The following is a 16,944-nucleotide window of genomic DNA, read 5'->3' as shown; positions in this document are numbered from 1 at the left end:
TTTCAGTTTGCCAGAGAACAATCTCTTCTCCTTGCTGTTCTAGGGGTGCTCCTGACTCTGCAAGCCATTTTTAGGAGGGGGGGGGGCATGGGAAAGAAAGCCCCATTGTGCAAATGGAAGTCCTTACATAGGACTTCTGCTGATGGGGTTCATCAGTTGAATGCCACCCTATGAAAACAGTAAAGAGGTAGCAGAAAAATCTGGTTCCAAAATGAAGCCTTAGACTTAGGAGTGGACATTTATTTAAAAAGTACTGAAGGGTTGTAGCTCTGTCGTATTGCACATGCTATGTGTGCAAAAGATCCCAGGTTCAATCCCTGGTGTCTCCCTGTGAAATACTGTTGACATTACTGAGTGAGATGGACCAACGATCTGACTTGGTATAAGTTAGCTTTCTATGGTCATGTGAATTTTTATTTTTTTTAAACCCCCACAAACATTCTGGCACATCACACCTGTAGCTGGTAGTGGCTACAAAGGGTTGTTTTAAACTAACTTTTATTCAGAGTAGACTCATTCAAGTTAATGGCCATGAATAACTTAGCTCCACTAATTTCAGTGGGCCTACTCTGAGTAAAGGTTAGTTGAAGTCAGCCTTAAGAAAGGAGTACTGAAGGGAGAAAGGGCAAGAAGTTTACGATGTTGGAACAGTGCTGGATGCTAACTGGCGGATCAACTTAGCCTTGAGAAAAATGGTGGTGCCAAATCAGGCTTTAGTATGGCTTGCTTCTAATGCAGTTATATAATTTTTTATCACTGGTCTTAATTTTTTGAGGGATGCTCTTTGAATTATTTCCTTTTTTTGCACCTTTTCTTGTCTGCTTGCATTTATTTTGACAAAGCCTGTGTTCCTCTTTGTTCTCATTTGGATGTGATTTCCATTTTCTGAAGGAAGACTTTGATAACTTCTTTGGTTCTTCTCATTAACCATGTTCACACCCTCTTGGCTTCCTGTGATACACATTTTATTCTTGGTATTAATATTTTAATTCTTGGTATTAATATTTTATTGGAAAGGGTTCAACTGTAAATAATTGTTTGTAAACTCGCCCCCCTTAAAATAAGTTTTGAAGGGCCGGGGGAATCCTCAGTAATGATGTGGGAATGGCTGCAAAGGAGAAGTCACTAGAAAAAGTAGTTTCTGTCCATTGGAAGGCTATTGACTTTACTAGGCTGCATAACCTTTTTTACATAAGGTAGTGACATTTTAGATGCACCCAGTTGACACGTAATTGCCAATGTGTGGGTCCTTTTGGACCCAGAAGAAGGTGGAAGGGGGGGCGTAATGGGGTGAGGCATACTTTTGTGTGCTCTGCCGACAGAACCCCTACATGAAATGGTTGCTGCCTGTATCGTGACCCTTCTCACCCAAGCCCTTTTGACGCTACCGCCCCCTGATTTTAGTGCCCCATTTTCATGGCTGCCAGTTTCCCAACTGAGAATCAGTGTACAGTGGTACCTCAGGTTAAGTACTTAATTCGTTCCGGAGGCCCGTTCTTAACCTGAAACTGTTCTTAACCTGAAGCACCACTTTAGCTAATGGGGCCTCCTGCTGCCGCCGCACTGCCGGAGCACAATTTCTGTTCTCATCCTGAAGCAAAGTTCTTAACCTGAAGCACTATTTCTGGGTTAGCAGAGTCTGTAACCTGACGTGTATGTAACCTGAAGTGTATGTAACCCGAGGTACCACTGTACCTCTTTATTCTTCCCTTATTTGTTAGGATACGCAAGAAGGGGGTCTCTTAATTGCTTTTATTTTTTAGCTTCAGATCTATAGAGAGTTGTATCTTGAAAAAAGACTACCTGACTGGAGAGTTTAATATTCACTGTACTTGAGGCTGATTTACACAACCAGTTGAGGGCCTCTTATTTGTGTACAAGACTACCTCCACTGACAGGCACTGTGTTCAATCAACAAGAAAGTACTTTCATACATGTGATAAACAGCTGTGTGAATGGCTCCTTAGGCAGAACCCCCTGACCGCAGCACTGGGAAATGGGTTGTGAAGAAATTCTGCTCACTGCTTCTCTCTCTGTCTTTCTCTGCCAGCGGACCCTGTGGTACAGATTGAAGGCAACCCGCACTGCTGTTTCTTCAACTTCAGCCCCAAGATCATGTTCACCAAGGTAGTAAAGGCACAGCTGTGGGTGTACCTGCGGCCTGTTCAGCATACCTCCACGGTCTACCTACAGATCCTGCGTCTCAAACCAGTGACGGAGGATGGGAGCCGCCATATTCGTATCCGCTCACTCAAGATTGACCTGAATTCCCGCATTGGCCACTGGCAGAGCATTGACTTCAAGCATGTACTGCAGAACTGGTTCAAGCAGCCTCAGAACAACTGGGGTATCGAGATCAACGCTTTTGATCCCAATGGCAATGACCTGGCCGTCACCTCTCTTGGGCCTGGTGCTGAAGGCCTGGTGGGTAAATAGGAGCATTGCTTTTCTTCTCTCTCCATCCTAGTTTCTAACGTAGAGTTGGAGGCCAAAGAAATACCTTTCCCACAAAGCTCACTCAAGCTGCAGGTGTTTGCTGATGTCAGGAACTGAGAACATGCCTCAGTTCCCTGTTGCAGCATTACAGTAAGCTGTGCTGAAGTGAGTAAGTGGAAGATTAGTAGAAGAAGCAGTCTTTCAGAACTAGTGATGGCCGCAGTGCCCCTGATTCACTGTTTTGTTGCATACATACAGGGTCACCAGTGAGCTACATGTTGGGAAGCACTTTCCCTTCCATACCTATTGGTTTGCCCTCTTGATTGTAACTCCTCCTGCCTCCTACAAGTTCATTGAGGGCTGTGATACTATTGTACTGCACGTAGGGTAGGGGTGTGCTTACATGCCAAATCATAGTATTAAGTCTTACTTGCGAGCATCTCTCACTCACTTAGCTGGTCTTTAAATAAACAGCAAAATCGTTGTACGTTTTGATATTACTGGCCTCCACTTGTGTAAACAGCCCATCAACAGGTCTGGAATAACCATGTTAAGGTAACCGGCACAACTCTCACTGCTCTCCAACAGATAAAACCACCATCTACCTTCTGTACTTCACAAAGGCTGAACATTATGTAACTCAAGACAGCAGAATTCCTATTTGTGCTAGCTCTGAAGTCTCACTAACACTCAGACCACCGCCTGTAAAATATCCAGAATTCAGCAAAATATTTGATATTCTTGGCAGGATATCACATTTTGAAGTGGCATCTTAATTCACTGATTTTCTGAAGGAGATTGCATGTTACAGATTATTGGATACATACATTCATGATTCAATCTTATTCTGTTAGCCTTAAGCTAGTCTTCCATGTAAACAGACGCTTAGTAATTTACTGAGATTCAAATAACGTTGAAGGTTGTTTCCCTCCCCCATTTTTCCTTTATAAAAATATATCTTCTTGGTTTATTTTCCCCTCCCCTTTTATTATCTTTAATCTCTTACTTGTCCCTTGAAGCTTATTCTGTTAGGCATAATTACTCTGCCAAAACACACCAATTTAACTGAAACCTTGCTATATGCAGATGGTTTGAAAAATCACATAAAGACATGCACATATTCCTTATGGAGCTCCCTTTATTTCACATCTTCACCCACTACCTACAAATTGATCTCTTGGTCTCTCTTGTCAGATTGTGCACCTCATTTTTGTTTTCTGGCAGCAGGTGATGGGTCAGCAGCCCATATTGCATTCTCTCTTGTTTACTTTTTTTTTAAAGGAACGTATAGACACACACACACACACACACACACACATACACACAGAGAGAGAGAGAGGGAGGGAAGGAAGGAGGGAGGGAGCGAGCTGTACATGGTCAGCCTGTGCCTGGTTTTCTAAAGGGGAAAGCAATACTCTAGGCTCCTACAGGGAATTGGATAAATTACTGTACGCTGTGATAAGTATTGTTAGGATTGGAGAAAAGATGGCTTGTCTTGGAAGGACAGATAAGGACTCGAGCTGGACAGAGCTGGGATATGGCTAGGGAGATAAATATGTGGTTTTAAAAGATATACAGAGCAAGAGGACAGATGGGGCTGGAAAGATGGGTTGTGGGCTGATGATAATTAATGGAAATGGTGTGCTTCAAAACTATCCTTGTGAGCTGGGCTCCTGCTATGGGGCTAGTTATCTCTGTCTTTGTGATGTGGGTAAATAGACATTGCACATAAACACGTAACTCTTTTGATTTCTCCCTTCCATTCCCACCCCAGCACCCTTTCATGGAGCTACGTGTGCTGGAGAACAACAAACGGTCCCGGAGGAACCTGGGACTAGACTGCGACGAGCACTCGACTGAGTCCCGTTGCTGCCGCTACCCACTGACTGTTGATTTTGAGGCCTTCGGCTGGGATTGGATTATCGCCCCCAAGCGGTACAAAGCCAACTATTGTTCAGGCCAGTGCGAGTATATGTTCATGCAGAAATATCCTCACACCCATCTGGTGCAGCAGGCCAATCCCCGGGGCTCAGCTGGGCCTTGCTGCACACCCACCAAGATGTCCCCCATCAACATGCTGTACTTCAATGACAAACAGCAGATAATCTATGGCAAAATCCCTGGCATGGTTGTTGACAGGTGTGGATGCTCTTAAACCCTCTGCCTGTCCTGTCACTCCTTCCTCACGATTCCCCTGGATTCCTGCTTCGATGATGCATCCTGACACTGACGAATCCATTCCTGATCATTTTAAAACATTTCTGAAGAGAAAATAATTGTGGGAAAAGAACAAGATGGATAGAATTGTATTGAAAATCTCTGAAGTGACATCATGCACTGTGCAATAATCAAAACAGACGTCACGTTACTGGAGAGTGAATGAGTTGGCTTGGATCAATACTTTCCTCGCTGAGGCAGATCTGAAATGACCTCTTCTCTTCCAAAACCCTTTGTTTGACCCATCATTGCTCAAGCTTTACTTTTACTGGTATTGTTTTTCTTCCCAACCCCCTTTCTCTCTCAATCTGAGAGTAAAATGATTACAAAGTGGGAAAAGTTCATCAGAAAGAGAGAGGCTCTTCAACCCGTTTACAAACAGTGAAAGCTTCCTAGATTGTGATTGTTAAGTTAAATAAAATGTTGTATGGAGCTATAGAGATAAAGAGGGAAAAAAGAGGTAAATATTTTGTATTAAGATGAAGAAAGACAGAGAAAGGGACCAGCCAGCTTGGGGAATATTTGGCATTTTGGGGGGTGGGTGGGAGGGTGAATATGATGTGGGACTTTGAGGGTTGCTGAACCTGCCTGCCTTTTGTGAGACAGACTCCCTTAAAAGTTAGGAGACGCCCAAGAAACAGAAACTAGAGTCCACTTGCAATGTTTTTCTCTGATGCATAGTTCCAAGGTGATGAAGTAGAAGTGTAGTCCGTAGACTTAGACGGGTGTTGGAGGAGCTGTCCAATCAGAGGAAAAATTTAATTCCATCTGCCTTGGGTGTAAGTCCACCTCCTTAGTTTCAGTATCCCTCATGCAGACTGACACTATCCACTTCAAAGTTGATATCCTTCAGTGTTAGTGTCCTTAGGAAACTGTAAACTCAACTCATTGAATTCAAAGTTGCTATTAGCTTAACATGTACTTAACCTAAGTTCATCTTCGAAGTAGTGGGGGAAAGAGTCTTGTTCATGTGAGGACAAAGGATCTCTGTCCCCTTTTACTCCTCTGGCATGATTTGATTTATACCACCAAGGGTTTTCACTTGCAGGGTAGGAGTCTGTCAAAGATGCAGTAGAGGAGAAATATTTCCTTTATTTATTGAATCATTCTCTGCATTGGAGCTTTCCTTTAAGCATAACCTTTGTTTAATGTTTCAGTGATGAAGCCCCACCCGCCCAATATATATATAGAACTAATGGTTTCCTTTGCTAACTGAACTGGACACACACATATGATTTGGCTACTTGCAAGAATTGTTTCTAATGGCTAGAGCAGGAATGGGGAGCCCGTGTTCCTCCAAGATGATGTTGGGCCACTACTCCTATCATCCTTGACAATTGGTCATGTCAGCTGAGGCTGATGGGATGTGAAGTCTAACAGCATCTTAGGGGCTGCAAGTTCCTCATCTCTGGGAAAAATGACTTGTTGATGTTAGGCAGTTCTTAATAACACGGCAGTCCTTGAATGGTCGCATGAGTGAGTTGCTGTGTCTGGCTCCTCTTCACCTTCACTGTTGTATCAATGCTCTTTTATTTTAAAATGCACTTATGTAGATCCTTAACCTGTCTATAGCCTTCCATGAAACTACAGTGTGACCGTCCTTTCCCTAACCAAGAAACACAGTGCAATTCTGCTTCCTACTATTTGAGGCAACAAAGCCCAGAATAACATAGGGAAATTATACATTAACTCATAAAAAGAGAAGCAATGGTCTCTAATTGTTTTTATGCCACAGAATGTATTTAATCCAGAGTTGGTGTTACTTTTGATGGGAGACCATTGCTCTTCAGATGATGAAACACTAGCCAAACACTGGGCATTTAGCAAATGCCATATTTGAGCTTGATTTCTAGGTTTCGAAACTGGCACAGATGGGTCAGATAGAATGCCTGCTGAAGCCTCTACACTGATGTCCCCAGACAGATGTAAGTTACTTGATAATGCCAAATTGGTTGCAGATATTGTCACTGGCCTTCTTCGAGTCAACAGCCTTGGGAAGATGTTGGGTTATAATGGATTTCATATCCATGGCTTACAATTCTTAGAGGAGATATAAAAGTTTAAATAGGAGAAGCTCTTAGGGGAGTATGAGATCTTGGTAATTGTGGTGTTACCTATAATGGCTCTAAATGTGGAGCCAAGGTATTGATTCCAGTGTGGATTTTCAGCCCAAGTGACTAATGCTATACTGCAATTTGGAGCTAACAGAGCAACCCATTAGTTAGTGGTTCACGTCCTATGTGAATTAGAAATCGTTGCTGTTTGATGGTCACCACAATTCAACCATTCCCTGTAAATTTTCCATCTGTGATGGGACAAAAGTTTGAATCTAGTCTGTTTGGGGGGAGGGGGGACTCACTTGTTCAATTAAGCAGCCAAATTATAGATTGAAGGAGCCATTGAAATATTGTTCTCAAAAGCTGAAGCACTTAGGCAGATGAAATGGCATATATAGTGAACTTTGTTTCTTGCAGAAGTATTTCTATATTCAAATAGGGAAAAAGTTAGGTGTAGGAAAGCTCTTATAGTGAGTAGGTGGCCCCAGGTTATTTATGGCATTTGGAAAGTAGACTTACGCACCTCTATTTGTGAGGTCAAAGTATGAATTCTATTCATGCAAGCGTTTGCTTCTGCAGGCTGTTCATAATTTCTCCAATAAATCTCGAGAATTTATTGCAGAATTTGCAGTTGCTTAATGAAGGAAGGGGAAAGAGCAAATGAGAATTCTCTCTGAAGTAGACAATGCCTTCTTGCGCCAAACTGGAACAAACAGTCAGGCTCAGACTACTCATACCATTGTGGCGTCTTTACTTCCCTTCTGCTATTTTCATGACAGTATGAAATCAGAATCCCTGTTTCTCCAGAGTTCAGCTGTTCCTGCTGCTTTAGGGCTTGTTTCTCCACTTCTCTGCTTGGGCTGTCTAGCGAGCTGCTGTGTGGCATGATGCAACCCTTCAGAAATTTCTGTCATGGGTCTGGAACCTGGGTGTGGGGGTGATGGACTGGAGGGGAGTCTGTAGCAGACCCTGGAGCCAAGTGTTTGTTCAAATTTTTTAGCAAGACTCTTTTGAGCCAACCATCAACTTGTTTGCCAGAATTACAGCTGTTCTATTGCATGAAAGCAGCTAAACTATGTCACTCGACTTCTCCTGAAGTTGCTTTTTCACAGATATACCAACTGTGGATGTGATGGCTAAAGAATCGGATTAGACCACCAGGAACTAATTCATCCTACAGATTACCACCTTTCCAAATCTAGCACTTATTGTATTAAAGAAGCTGTGTACATCACCACCCAGTTCAATTCTTGTATGGACAAATTTTGGTCCTTTTGTAGGTCGATACATACTATGGAATCTTTGCCTTCCTGATCTGAAGTTACAGGGTACCAGAATGTTGGGCAAACTTTGAATGAAGGCTTGGATGAAGGTGCATAGGATGAGACGCTGCGGAAAATCTTAACTCCCTACCCTGCCTCTTACCCTGTTGCTAGGGAGTTCAATGCTGCCCTAGCTAAGCAAAATCTTAGCACTTCTCATGGGTTTAAACCCTAAAATCCAAAAAAGGGAACAGTCCCTTGCTCAAGGTTGCACAGAGATCAGCTCTCTTTTTTGCGCTACACTGCCTCTCTCTAGCACTTATGGACTGAAGCGCTTCACTCTTTTTCAAAGCACTCAAACTTACCTTTTCTTATGCTAAATTACATTAACTTAACTTTGTGCAAATGAACTAGCTAGCTTAAGTATATACAGGACAGCAGCTCTGCAGATGGAAGCCCATGTCTGGATTTAACCCAGGAATCCTTCGTTCCTCAATGGTTTGGGGTCACCTGGATTCTTTCAGGTGACTCCAAAGCATTTAAGTTCTCAATATGCTGTATTTGTTACCTTCATTTCCTTTTTCTGCAGCTTGTATTTTGGGTGGATCGGTAGATTAAAAACAACAGAAACTAAATTATAGTTTCCTTCATAGTGTGCCACCAAGCATCACAAAAGAGAATATCAGAAATATGAAGGGCATATCTTGCTAGTTTCATATTAAAATATACTGTATTTAGAATAAAAAGCTGAGGGAAGAGAAGTGTACTTACTACATGTTTTTTTACTGTGAGATTTATCTAACAAAAGTATATCCCAGCAATTTGACATGAGTGGAATTGCTATTTTTTATTAATGGGGAATCTGAGCAGTTACTACATGGTGATGTAGAGCAATGCCATTCTTTTTTCTCTCCAGTTCCTGAGGAATCAAAAGAAATAAATCTCTAATTGTTGTGATTGATCGGAAGAGCTTTCTCTGGAAGTCTGCAGAGAATCTGGTATTTGAAGAAGTGTCACTAGTCCTTTTGATGCAATGGAAAATGATGATCGATTTCATTTGTTCTTGTTCTTTCTCTGAAGGATTCCATTGCTGTGGGCCTTTGCCAGATGTACTAAAGAAGTCACTTTTTCAGCAATACTTTAATCAAGCACTGTTACCTCTGCTTCGTGCCTCTGCTTTTCCCTTTGGAAAATATTAGCTTTGTAGGATCTCTCCTTGAACTGGGAAAGAGCATAGGACCAGAGGGTTGAAAGAAAAGATGTGAGATGGGATTCCTTGATTGATGCCATTGACTTTACCAAGTGATCTTTAAGGGATGCCACTTCTTCTCTGTAGAACAGCAGGAGATATCTATCTATCTATCTATCTATCTATCTATCTATCTATCTACCTATCTATCATAGATATATATATAGATAGATAGATATATAGCATATTGATCAGCTTGCGAGTTAAGGAGCTAAGGCCCCCCACTAGAGATTGGTGAAGAGGTACAGAAAAGGGAAATGACTTTTAAAGGAAAAGAAATAATCAGGTACCGGTCTCTTTCCCCATCTAGTTCATTCCTTAATACAAAGAACATCTGACATTATTCCTCTTCTAACGTTAGTTGAAATACAGTTGCTTTTCTTACTGGATCTCTATTGTTCCTCCCCAGCCAGCACTTAGGTATGCAAACACCACTGTTGGCAACAAGGTCAATTTGACAATCAGGACAGTGTAGATGAACCCATTTTCTTAAGAGATTCAGGAGGACTGTGCCTACAGCCTCCTCAGTCCAACAGACCTGACGTACCTAAACCATGAAAATCCAATTCACACTGGCAACAGCATGCTTTACTAATTTAATGAGGCTGTGCTTTCTAGAGAGCCAAGTTACTGATATATGACACACACAGGTATAACACTGGCTGTGATAAAGGACTAGGGGATTGAGAAACTCAGTGTTACCTTTTGTCCAAAGGATGGAACTTTCATGTTTGCTTTCTAAAGTGTTTAAGTGTACAGTATCTACTCATGCTTAGAAAGCAAAGCGGGTCTTGAACTGGTCTTGCAGTATACAGGAGGCAATTCTAGCTAGTATCCTGTTACAACTCTTGTCTTCCAGCCCCTTGCCTCTCTGCTTCTGGAAGTATAAAAAGAAGTAGAACATGAGTTCGAATTCAGTTGCAGTGGCCACATCACTGGTTTTATGTCACGCATAAAACAGAGTTATGTGTTCTGTTATTGTTTTAGAATGAATTGTGGTTGGAAGCTGAAAAGAGGGAAGCGTATAGAAGTGAGATTTCAGGTTAGCAGTGTCATACTCTCAGACCGTTATATCTGGCACTATTCTATAAAAACAGAGTAAGAAGATAGTTGTGTAGTTTGTTTTAAAATCAATAAGCAGGCTTGAGTTTTGTTTCTGGGACTGAAATCAGAATGTTTGAATTGAAAAAGGAATTTGACAATAACATGCAGATGACTGTTAATCTGTGATAGGAAAAGCATGAATCAATGTGATAATCCTCACTGCTGTGACATATTACCTCACTCAGCTATCTAATATCTAGCAGATATTATTACACAAAATATCCATTCAGAGAGGACCGTCGCAACAAATGTTCCACAAAAATGCTCTTTCCTAGAACCCGGTTTGAAATCTGCCAAGACCAGCCAGGGTTTATTTTGCTGTTATGTTATCAGATAGTTAATTTTAATCTTGCTTTAAGAAGTTGTTCTTAGTTGAACTGCTATGGCACAGGGCCACATACTTTGCACTACACAACTCTTCCCTGTTGCGAGACGCAGAGGGGGGGAAGTGTACGACAAAACTATTTTTCATTAAATATAATTTCCTGTTGGTGGCTTTGCTCAGCTGTAGGGGGTTGAGGGATATATACACATCATTGTGGAAAACTGAGATGATCATGGTCAAATTGGATCCCTAGGAGTTGGGCTTCTTCCAATGGGACATCTCCAAATGTCTATTTTTGAATGCAGTGTAGTTTTCCAAAAAACAGTTCATTGCTGTGACTTGCTTGCATAGTCAGTAGAGAAACAGGACACATTTTAAAAACTTGTTATAACAGCAGACATTCAAAATGATTAGCTGAAAATAGCTGAAGTTTAGGGTTAACACAGAATATGCAATTAATTGTATTGGGATGGAATCACTGTATAGGGATATGCGTACAAGTAGCTCATTAGATGCATTTGTACATCACAGAGACTATGGTCAGAAGGGATTGTTGAGGGACTGGCTGATAACTGGAGAACATTTTTTTCATAATCTATTATTTTTTTTACCAAGGCCAGTTCATTGTGTTTTGGTTAATGCGTACCTCATTAATATAGAGCAGACACAGGGACCCCAGGGCCCTCCACATATAGTTGGACTCCTGGTTCTTATAACCCAGCAAGCACGGTTAATGGTCAAGGATGATGGGAGCTGTAGTCCATCAACACCTGGAGGGGCAAAGGTTCCCCATTCCTGATAATAGAGTATCTGAAGAGTGATGGAGAATCTATTCCTAAATCTCACATGTGGAGAGAAAAGTCCCAGTAGAACAAATGCCATTAAGGATTGTTTTGAGAGGCGTGCAACCTGATCCCATGAATGCTTATTCAGAAATAAGCCCTGCTATGTTCAGCAATGCTTACCTTGGGGTAAGTGCGCTTAGGACTGCAATGATACAGTCCATTTTACTGTTCTTTTCCTGTTAATGCAGCATACCCATTAAGTATGGTACACAAAATAGATGGGCAGGTCTCACCTGAAACGTGGATGTTTTCTTTCTGGGATTTGGGTGGTTTGATTCCCCACCCTACCCATCTACTGCCCAATGGTGCTAAACTAGAAAGATAATTCCAATTCACCTGCTACTAGTGGCTCCTTTGATGGGATAGTATTTTGCTTTGGGTAATTTGACTCACAAAAGGCAAACAGGCATGGCTATTTTTGGATGTATGCATGTAAATATCAGTCCTACAAGTATATTATTATTATTAACTTTTTTGTTGATGTTACTGTGCATAAATGTCATAGGGGTGTATGAGTGAGTGTGAGCGCGAGTGTGAGCATGTGAGCGCATGTGCCTGTGGGTATGAAATGAAGAAATGAGTTTGAGGATGACAAGTGACACAGGCAAAGTATTTTTTAAATCACATGACCAAAAGGCCATTCACTGGTTAAGATTGTTTTTGTTTGTTTGTTTTGATCACATGACCAAACACAGCACTTGAACAACAAAATAAAAATGTAAAAATATATAAAAAAATTAAAATATAAAAAAATAAGAGTTCAGAGCTTTTCACTCCAGTCCTGCATGTGGGACGTGCATAGCTGTCATCTCAACCTTTCCAGATGGAAACCCATTGGCTGTCTTGAGACTGACTGCCAATGAGGGGAAACTGGGATTCTGAGAGGAAAGCTAATGCCACTATAGCATGCATCGTGCCATATAGTCATTTTAGTTTCCCCAAAAGGTGCAAGTTGGTTTTAGGTCCATGGCTGGTGTTAATCAACAGGGACTTCTGTTGTATTGGGGCAGTGTGCGTCCCATTCACACCTATCCACCAACATCTTGAATGGCTGCCTTTCTCTACAAAAGGGATACCAGTTCACTTTGGAAGCAAGAGGCCATCCTATCAGGACATTTGAGGAGGCCTCAGAGACTTTGCAGGAGTGAAGCAAAGCATCTGGACTTAAAAATGCTGAATGTTCACTGTAAAAATTGTCTGTATTGAAAGACTGCTTTGGGCTAAGGTACCATTTGCACTATAGAAGGTTAAAGAAAATTTAAAGAGACTAGGATGGGCTTTCCCTTTTGTGACACACCCTAGAGCTCAAGAAGAGATACTTTTATGTCTGTGCTTTCTCTTTTTGTAATGGCTGTGTGTGAAGATTAGTGCATATGAATCTTGGTGTCGAATCCTTTCCTGCCGAAGGCAATACACTGCGTAGTTCTGCCATCTCAGCAACCACACATTGTTATATCTGACTTCCAAGCCACAAAGTGTCTTGTTACTGCCATGCTACTGAATACAATGCTCATAGGGCAAACTAACTCACTAGCTGATTTCTCAGTGAAATAAACACCTACCGGCCATTTATGTACTTCTTCTTGCTATCAAATCTTTCTGAAGATCTTTAATAGTTTAGAATTAGTCAACCAATGTCCAGCTAGCTTTAGTTTCCCCCAAGTTGTCATGGACGAGCGAGAAGAACCCATGCCAAATAATTAAGTCTGGGAGAAGAGGCTGAAGTTAGACTTTTAGCACAATTACAGATTGTGCCTCATTTATGGGGAAAAGAGGAGTCCTAGAAAGACAGTTTTTTGCTGTTGCCTGCGAGTCAAGAATGTGTCAACAGGAGAATGGATGGCATAATACTTAGTACTAAAGGGCTTGCTCTTAAAACTATTTAACTCTTCTGTAAGCTTCAGCATCAATTTTGGTGTAACTTTGAGGCAAATTAGCTTTATCTCTGTATCATCTGTGGAACAGGGATATCTTTTATACCAGTAGTATGAGACTTAATTACAGAATCCAGAAATGAGGAAAACGTAAAGGCACAGAAATGACCGACAGTTACTCTAAGTGGGGTGGGGTGTGAAGTGGTGGATTTTTTTTGATGCCAGTGGGGGAAATTATTTATACCAGCTTTAGGCTAACATAGGTGGAGAGAACCTGATCGTTGGGCCTCTCTCAAGAGAATGAAGGGGACTTTAACCTAGTAGACTCAAATTCACCCCAACCCCATCTCCACTCTGCAATGTCCATGCAGCATTCTATGGGTATGGTGAGAGCCCCCACTGCTGAAGTGATCTGCCTAGAAGCAGAATGCTTCTTTGCTGATAGAGAGGCACCTCTGCCTAATCCTAACCCCTCCAGCCAGTGGATCTGAGTGTTAGGAGTTCTCTGTAAATTTTTCAGTACAGTGGTACCTTGGTTTAAGAACGGCTTCGTTTATGAACAACTTGGATTAAGAAAGCTGCAAACCTGGAAGTAGGTGTTTTGGTTTGTGAACTTTGCCTTGGAAGCAGAACATGTTTCGCTTCCTGTTGAGTGTGTTCCATTTGTAAACTAAGTCCCCCGCTGCTATGGGAAAGCACACCTTGGTTTAAGAACGGGCTTCCGGAACGGATTAAGTTCGTAAACCAAGGTACCACTGTACCTATTTATTGGAAAAAAGAAACCAATCTAATTCTGCTGGCATTTTGCTGCCTTCAAAAATCATGCCATATCATACCCTATTTTTGATGCTGTTTTTTTACATGGTTTCATTGCCATTTATCAAATTGACACAGTTATGGTCTGTTTCACTTAACAAATTTAGAGTTAGTTAAGAATTATGTCACAGACCTTTTACCGTGAAAACAGTATTCCTCTCTCAGTTGAACAAGCTCCTAGCTGTTCGCTTTGCCAAAAATCCACCATTGCACATATTTTCTAATCTCTCCTGCCCCATAGGGGTTACTGACTGAAAACACAAAAATTAAATTAAGATGGCACTCATTTATGAGGAACTGGGGTCAGAACAACTGGATCTTGTAACAGCTGTTATTTCACATACATCTTAGAAAAAGAAAATTAGAGGAAAGCAAACACAAATAAGGATTGCCTTGGCTATATTTCTCTTCTGTGTTGTATAAACTAAATTTGTTCTGTAACTGGCTTTAGTCTGTCCAGTATATCATAACCATTGCTTCTGTTCCATTTTCTCTTTGTCCTTTTTTAGATTTTTTTTGTACAATAAATATATATAGCAAAAAGCATTTTCTTCTTTTAATGCACTGGCAGAGTTTTAAATCTTAAAAAGTTTATAGCTCAAGAATCGCTGTATTTGAGTGTCCAGCAAAGCCATTATGTACAATTTGAGGCTGAGTTATTATACTTTGGGATATCTTTGGTTCTATTCCTAAGAAGGAAAATATTAGAATAGAAAGTTTGCACACATGTGCAAGTTTGGAGCTATGTATCCCGGTTCCCAGAACCATACGTTATACTTCCCCTGGAGAGCTGGTGTTGATATGATTCTATAATCAGTTACAAGAAGATATACCGGTAGCTACAAGGATGCTGGAAGAAGGAGACACACCTTATTTTGAAACCTTCGTTATTCCATTATTCCATATTCCTAGCAACTTGTTTCTCCCCATTAAGTTTTTTTTTAACAGCAAGAAACAAAGAGTCCAAAGGTCTTAGCTCTCAGTTTCCCTTGTTTACTCTCCAACACCATCTTACTGGGCACCATACCATTCATATCGCTGGAGCAATCTGATTATGCTAAAGCATGCTTGCGGTCAGAACACAGGGGACCTAACCTTATTTTTAAAAAACAGCCTTATGATTCCTAGCCCCTAGCGAATTCTTGGACAGGATCAAAAAATGTTCCCTAATGCCTCTCATTTTTTTCTTACATGCCCTAACGCTGAATCATCAAACTATATAACTGAGAAATATTCCAAAGCAGCCTTTCGCAATTGTTTTCTCCTAGTCCTTGTACCCAGATTAAGGCTGCAATCCTGAACCCTTTTATGACAGAAACACAACAGGACATTTCCAAGTAAACATGCACAGGATTGCATTGTGAGAGAGAAAGGAACTCTGATAACCTTAAAGGTGGACGGAGGATGGAAATCAGAGTTTCTCATTTTTGTTGATAAGCTCTAAAAGAAAAACCCACTGAGGATTGGAACCTAAACTGAAACTGAATTACTTTTGATTCTCTAGGTCATCCTTCCCTAATGTGCTCTCCTGATTGCTTGGACTACAACTATCCAGTAGTCTGGAATCAAAAGAGCTGTATGCCAAAACATCCAGAGGACACCACATTGGGGAAGGCTGTCACAGGAAAAAAACCCCTAATACTAACATACCATTTAAGCACTATATGTATATAATTTAAATAGCATTTCCATCATTCCTAAGTGCTTATCTGGCATGTGTCGCAAAAATCAAAATGGGTCAATGCCTTATTAAAATAATATTCTAATATCATTTAGCCCATGACTATTATTTTTTTAGATCTACTTTGCATCCGTTCTACAGCTCTAAATCACATACTCTAGTCCAGAGCAATGAGCTATACACAGGCTATCATGCACAAGGATTGCCGTGCATGGGCCTGCTGGACAGATGGTGGTGTCAAACTCTGAGAGTGCGCTGATCACCTGCTGGGAGAGAAAAGGGGAGCTGACTTCAGTCCATTCCCCTGTACAAATGGATGATTGTCAAGGCTGTCAGCTCTAAGAGTGGCAATCAAGGTTATGTGCAGCCCTAAGTAGTGGGTTGTGTGCAAGAGATGCAATCCCAAAAAGGATGCTGTGGAAAGCCTGTATTTATATGCAGATTATCCTTGCTGGCACCAGCTGTTTAATACGATCACTATTATAAGTGATTTAAGGTGTTTAATACAACCACTAAGTGATTTAAAGCAGTCACCTTTGGAAATGCTTCTACCGCCATAGCATCTAAATTTATTGATGGTAAATTGCTCCACTGATGAGATTTAGTTAGCGCTCATTCATCTAGCACCATTTTCTCATGTTTTGTGACAAACACTGAAACTTGGGAAAGAGCGGCAGCAATTCATTTAGTTCTCTCATCCAAGTTGTGGAGATGGTTAGAATGTCAGCAAGTCCTTTCTTCCCACAGAATGTACAATCGCTAATAAGCCATCACTTTCACATGGAGAATGCACAACCAGACCCCAAAATAGTCAAGTCCGGCATTCTAGACAGGGACAGCACAGTGCAAGCTAAAGCAAGCATTATTAATAAAACCCAGTGTTGTAGCTATTCCTAGAAAAGAAAGCAGAGTGTAGTGCTCCCAAGAAAGAATGACACACTGAGAAGTTCAGATTGAAATGGAAGATGGGCATTCCAGTTGCTGACCTGGTGCCACCTCATAAAGAACCAGACAACATTGTCAAAATCGGGGGGGGGGGGGGCAGTATAAAAATAAATAAACAAACAGGAAAAAACAG

General features: G+C 41.2%; 1 protein-coding gene across 1 annotated transcript in view; it reads left to right on the top strand.

Moving 5' to 3' along the window:
* The window catches only part of GDF11 (growth differentiation factor 11), a gene marked incomplete at its 5' end in the record, with an annotated part of 29,194 nt that extends 19,827 nt beyond the window's left edge, over positions 1-9,367 (top strand). Inside the window, 2 exons of the mRNA XM_080994843.1 lie at positions 2,051-2,424; positions 4,211-9,367. Coding sequence (XP_080850969.1) covers positions 2,051-2,424; positions 4,211-4,591 — 755 coding nt within the window. The 3' untranslated portion in view covers positions 4,592-9,367. The remainder of the gene's footprint in view (positions 1-2,050; positions 2,425-4,210) is intronic.
* Positions 9,368-16,944: the final 7,577 nt, after the last annotated feature.

The sequence above is a fragment of the Podarcis pityusensis genome (assembly GCF_964106645.2).
Source record: "Podarcis pityusensis genome assembly, chromosome: 2".
Taxonomy (NCBI): Eukaryota; Metazoa; Chordata; class Lepidosauria; order Squamata; family Lacertidae; genus Podarcis; species Podarcis pityusensis.
Note: the sequence above shows the minus strand (reverse complement) of the source record. Positions and strands in the feature narration are given on the sequence as shown.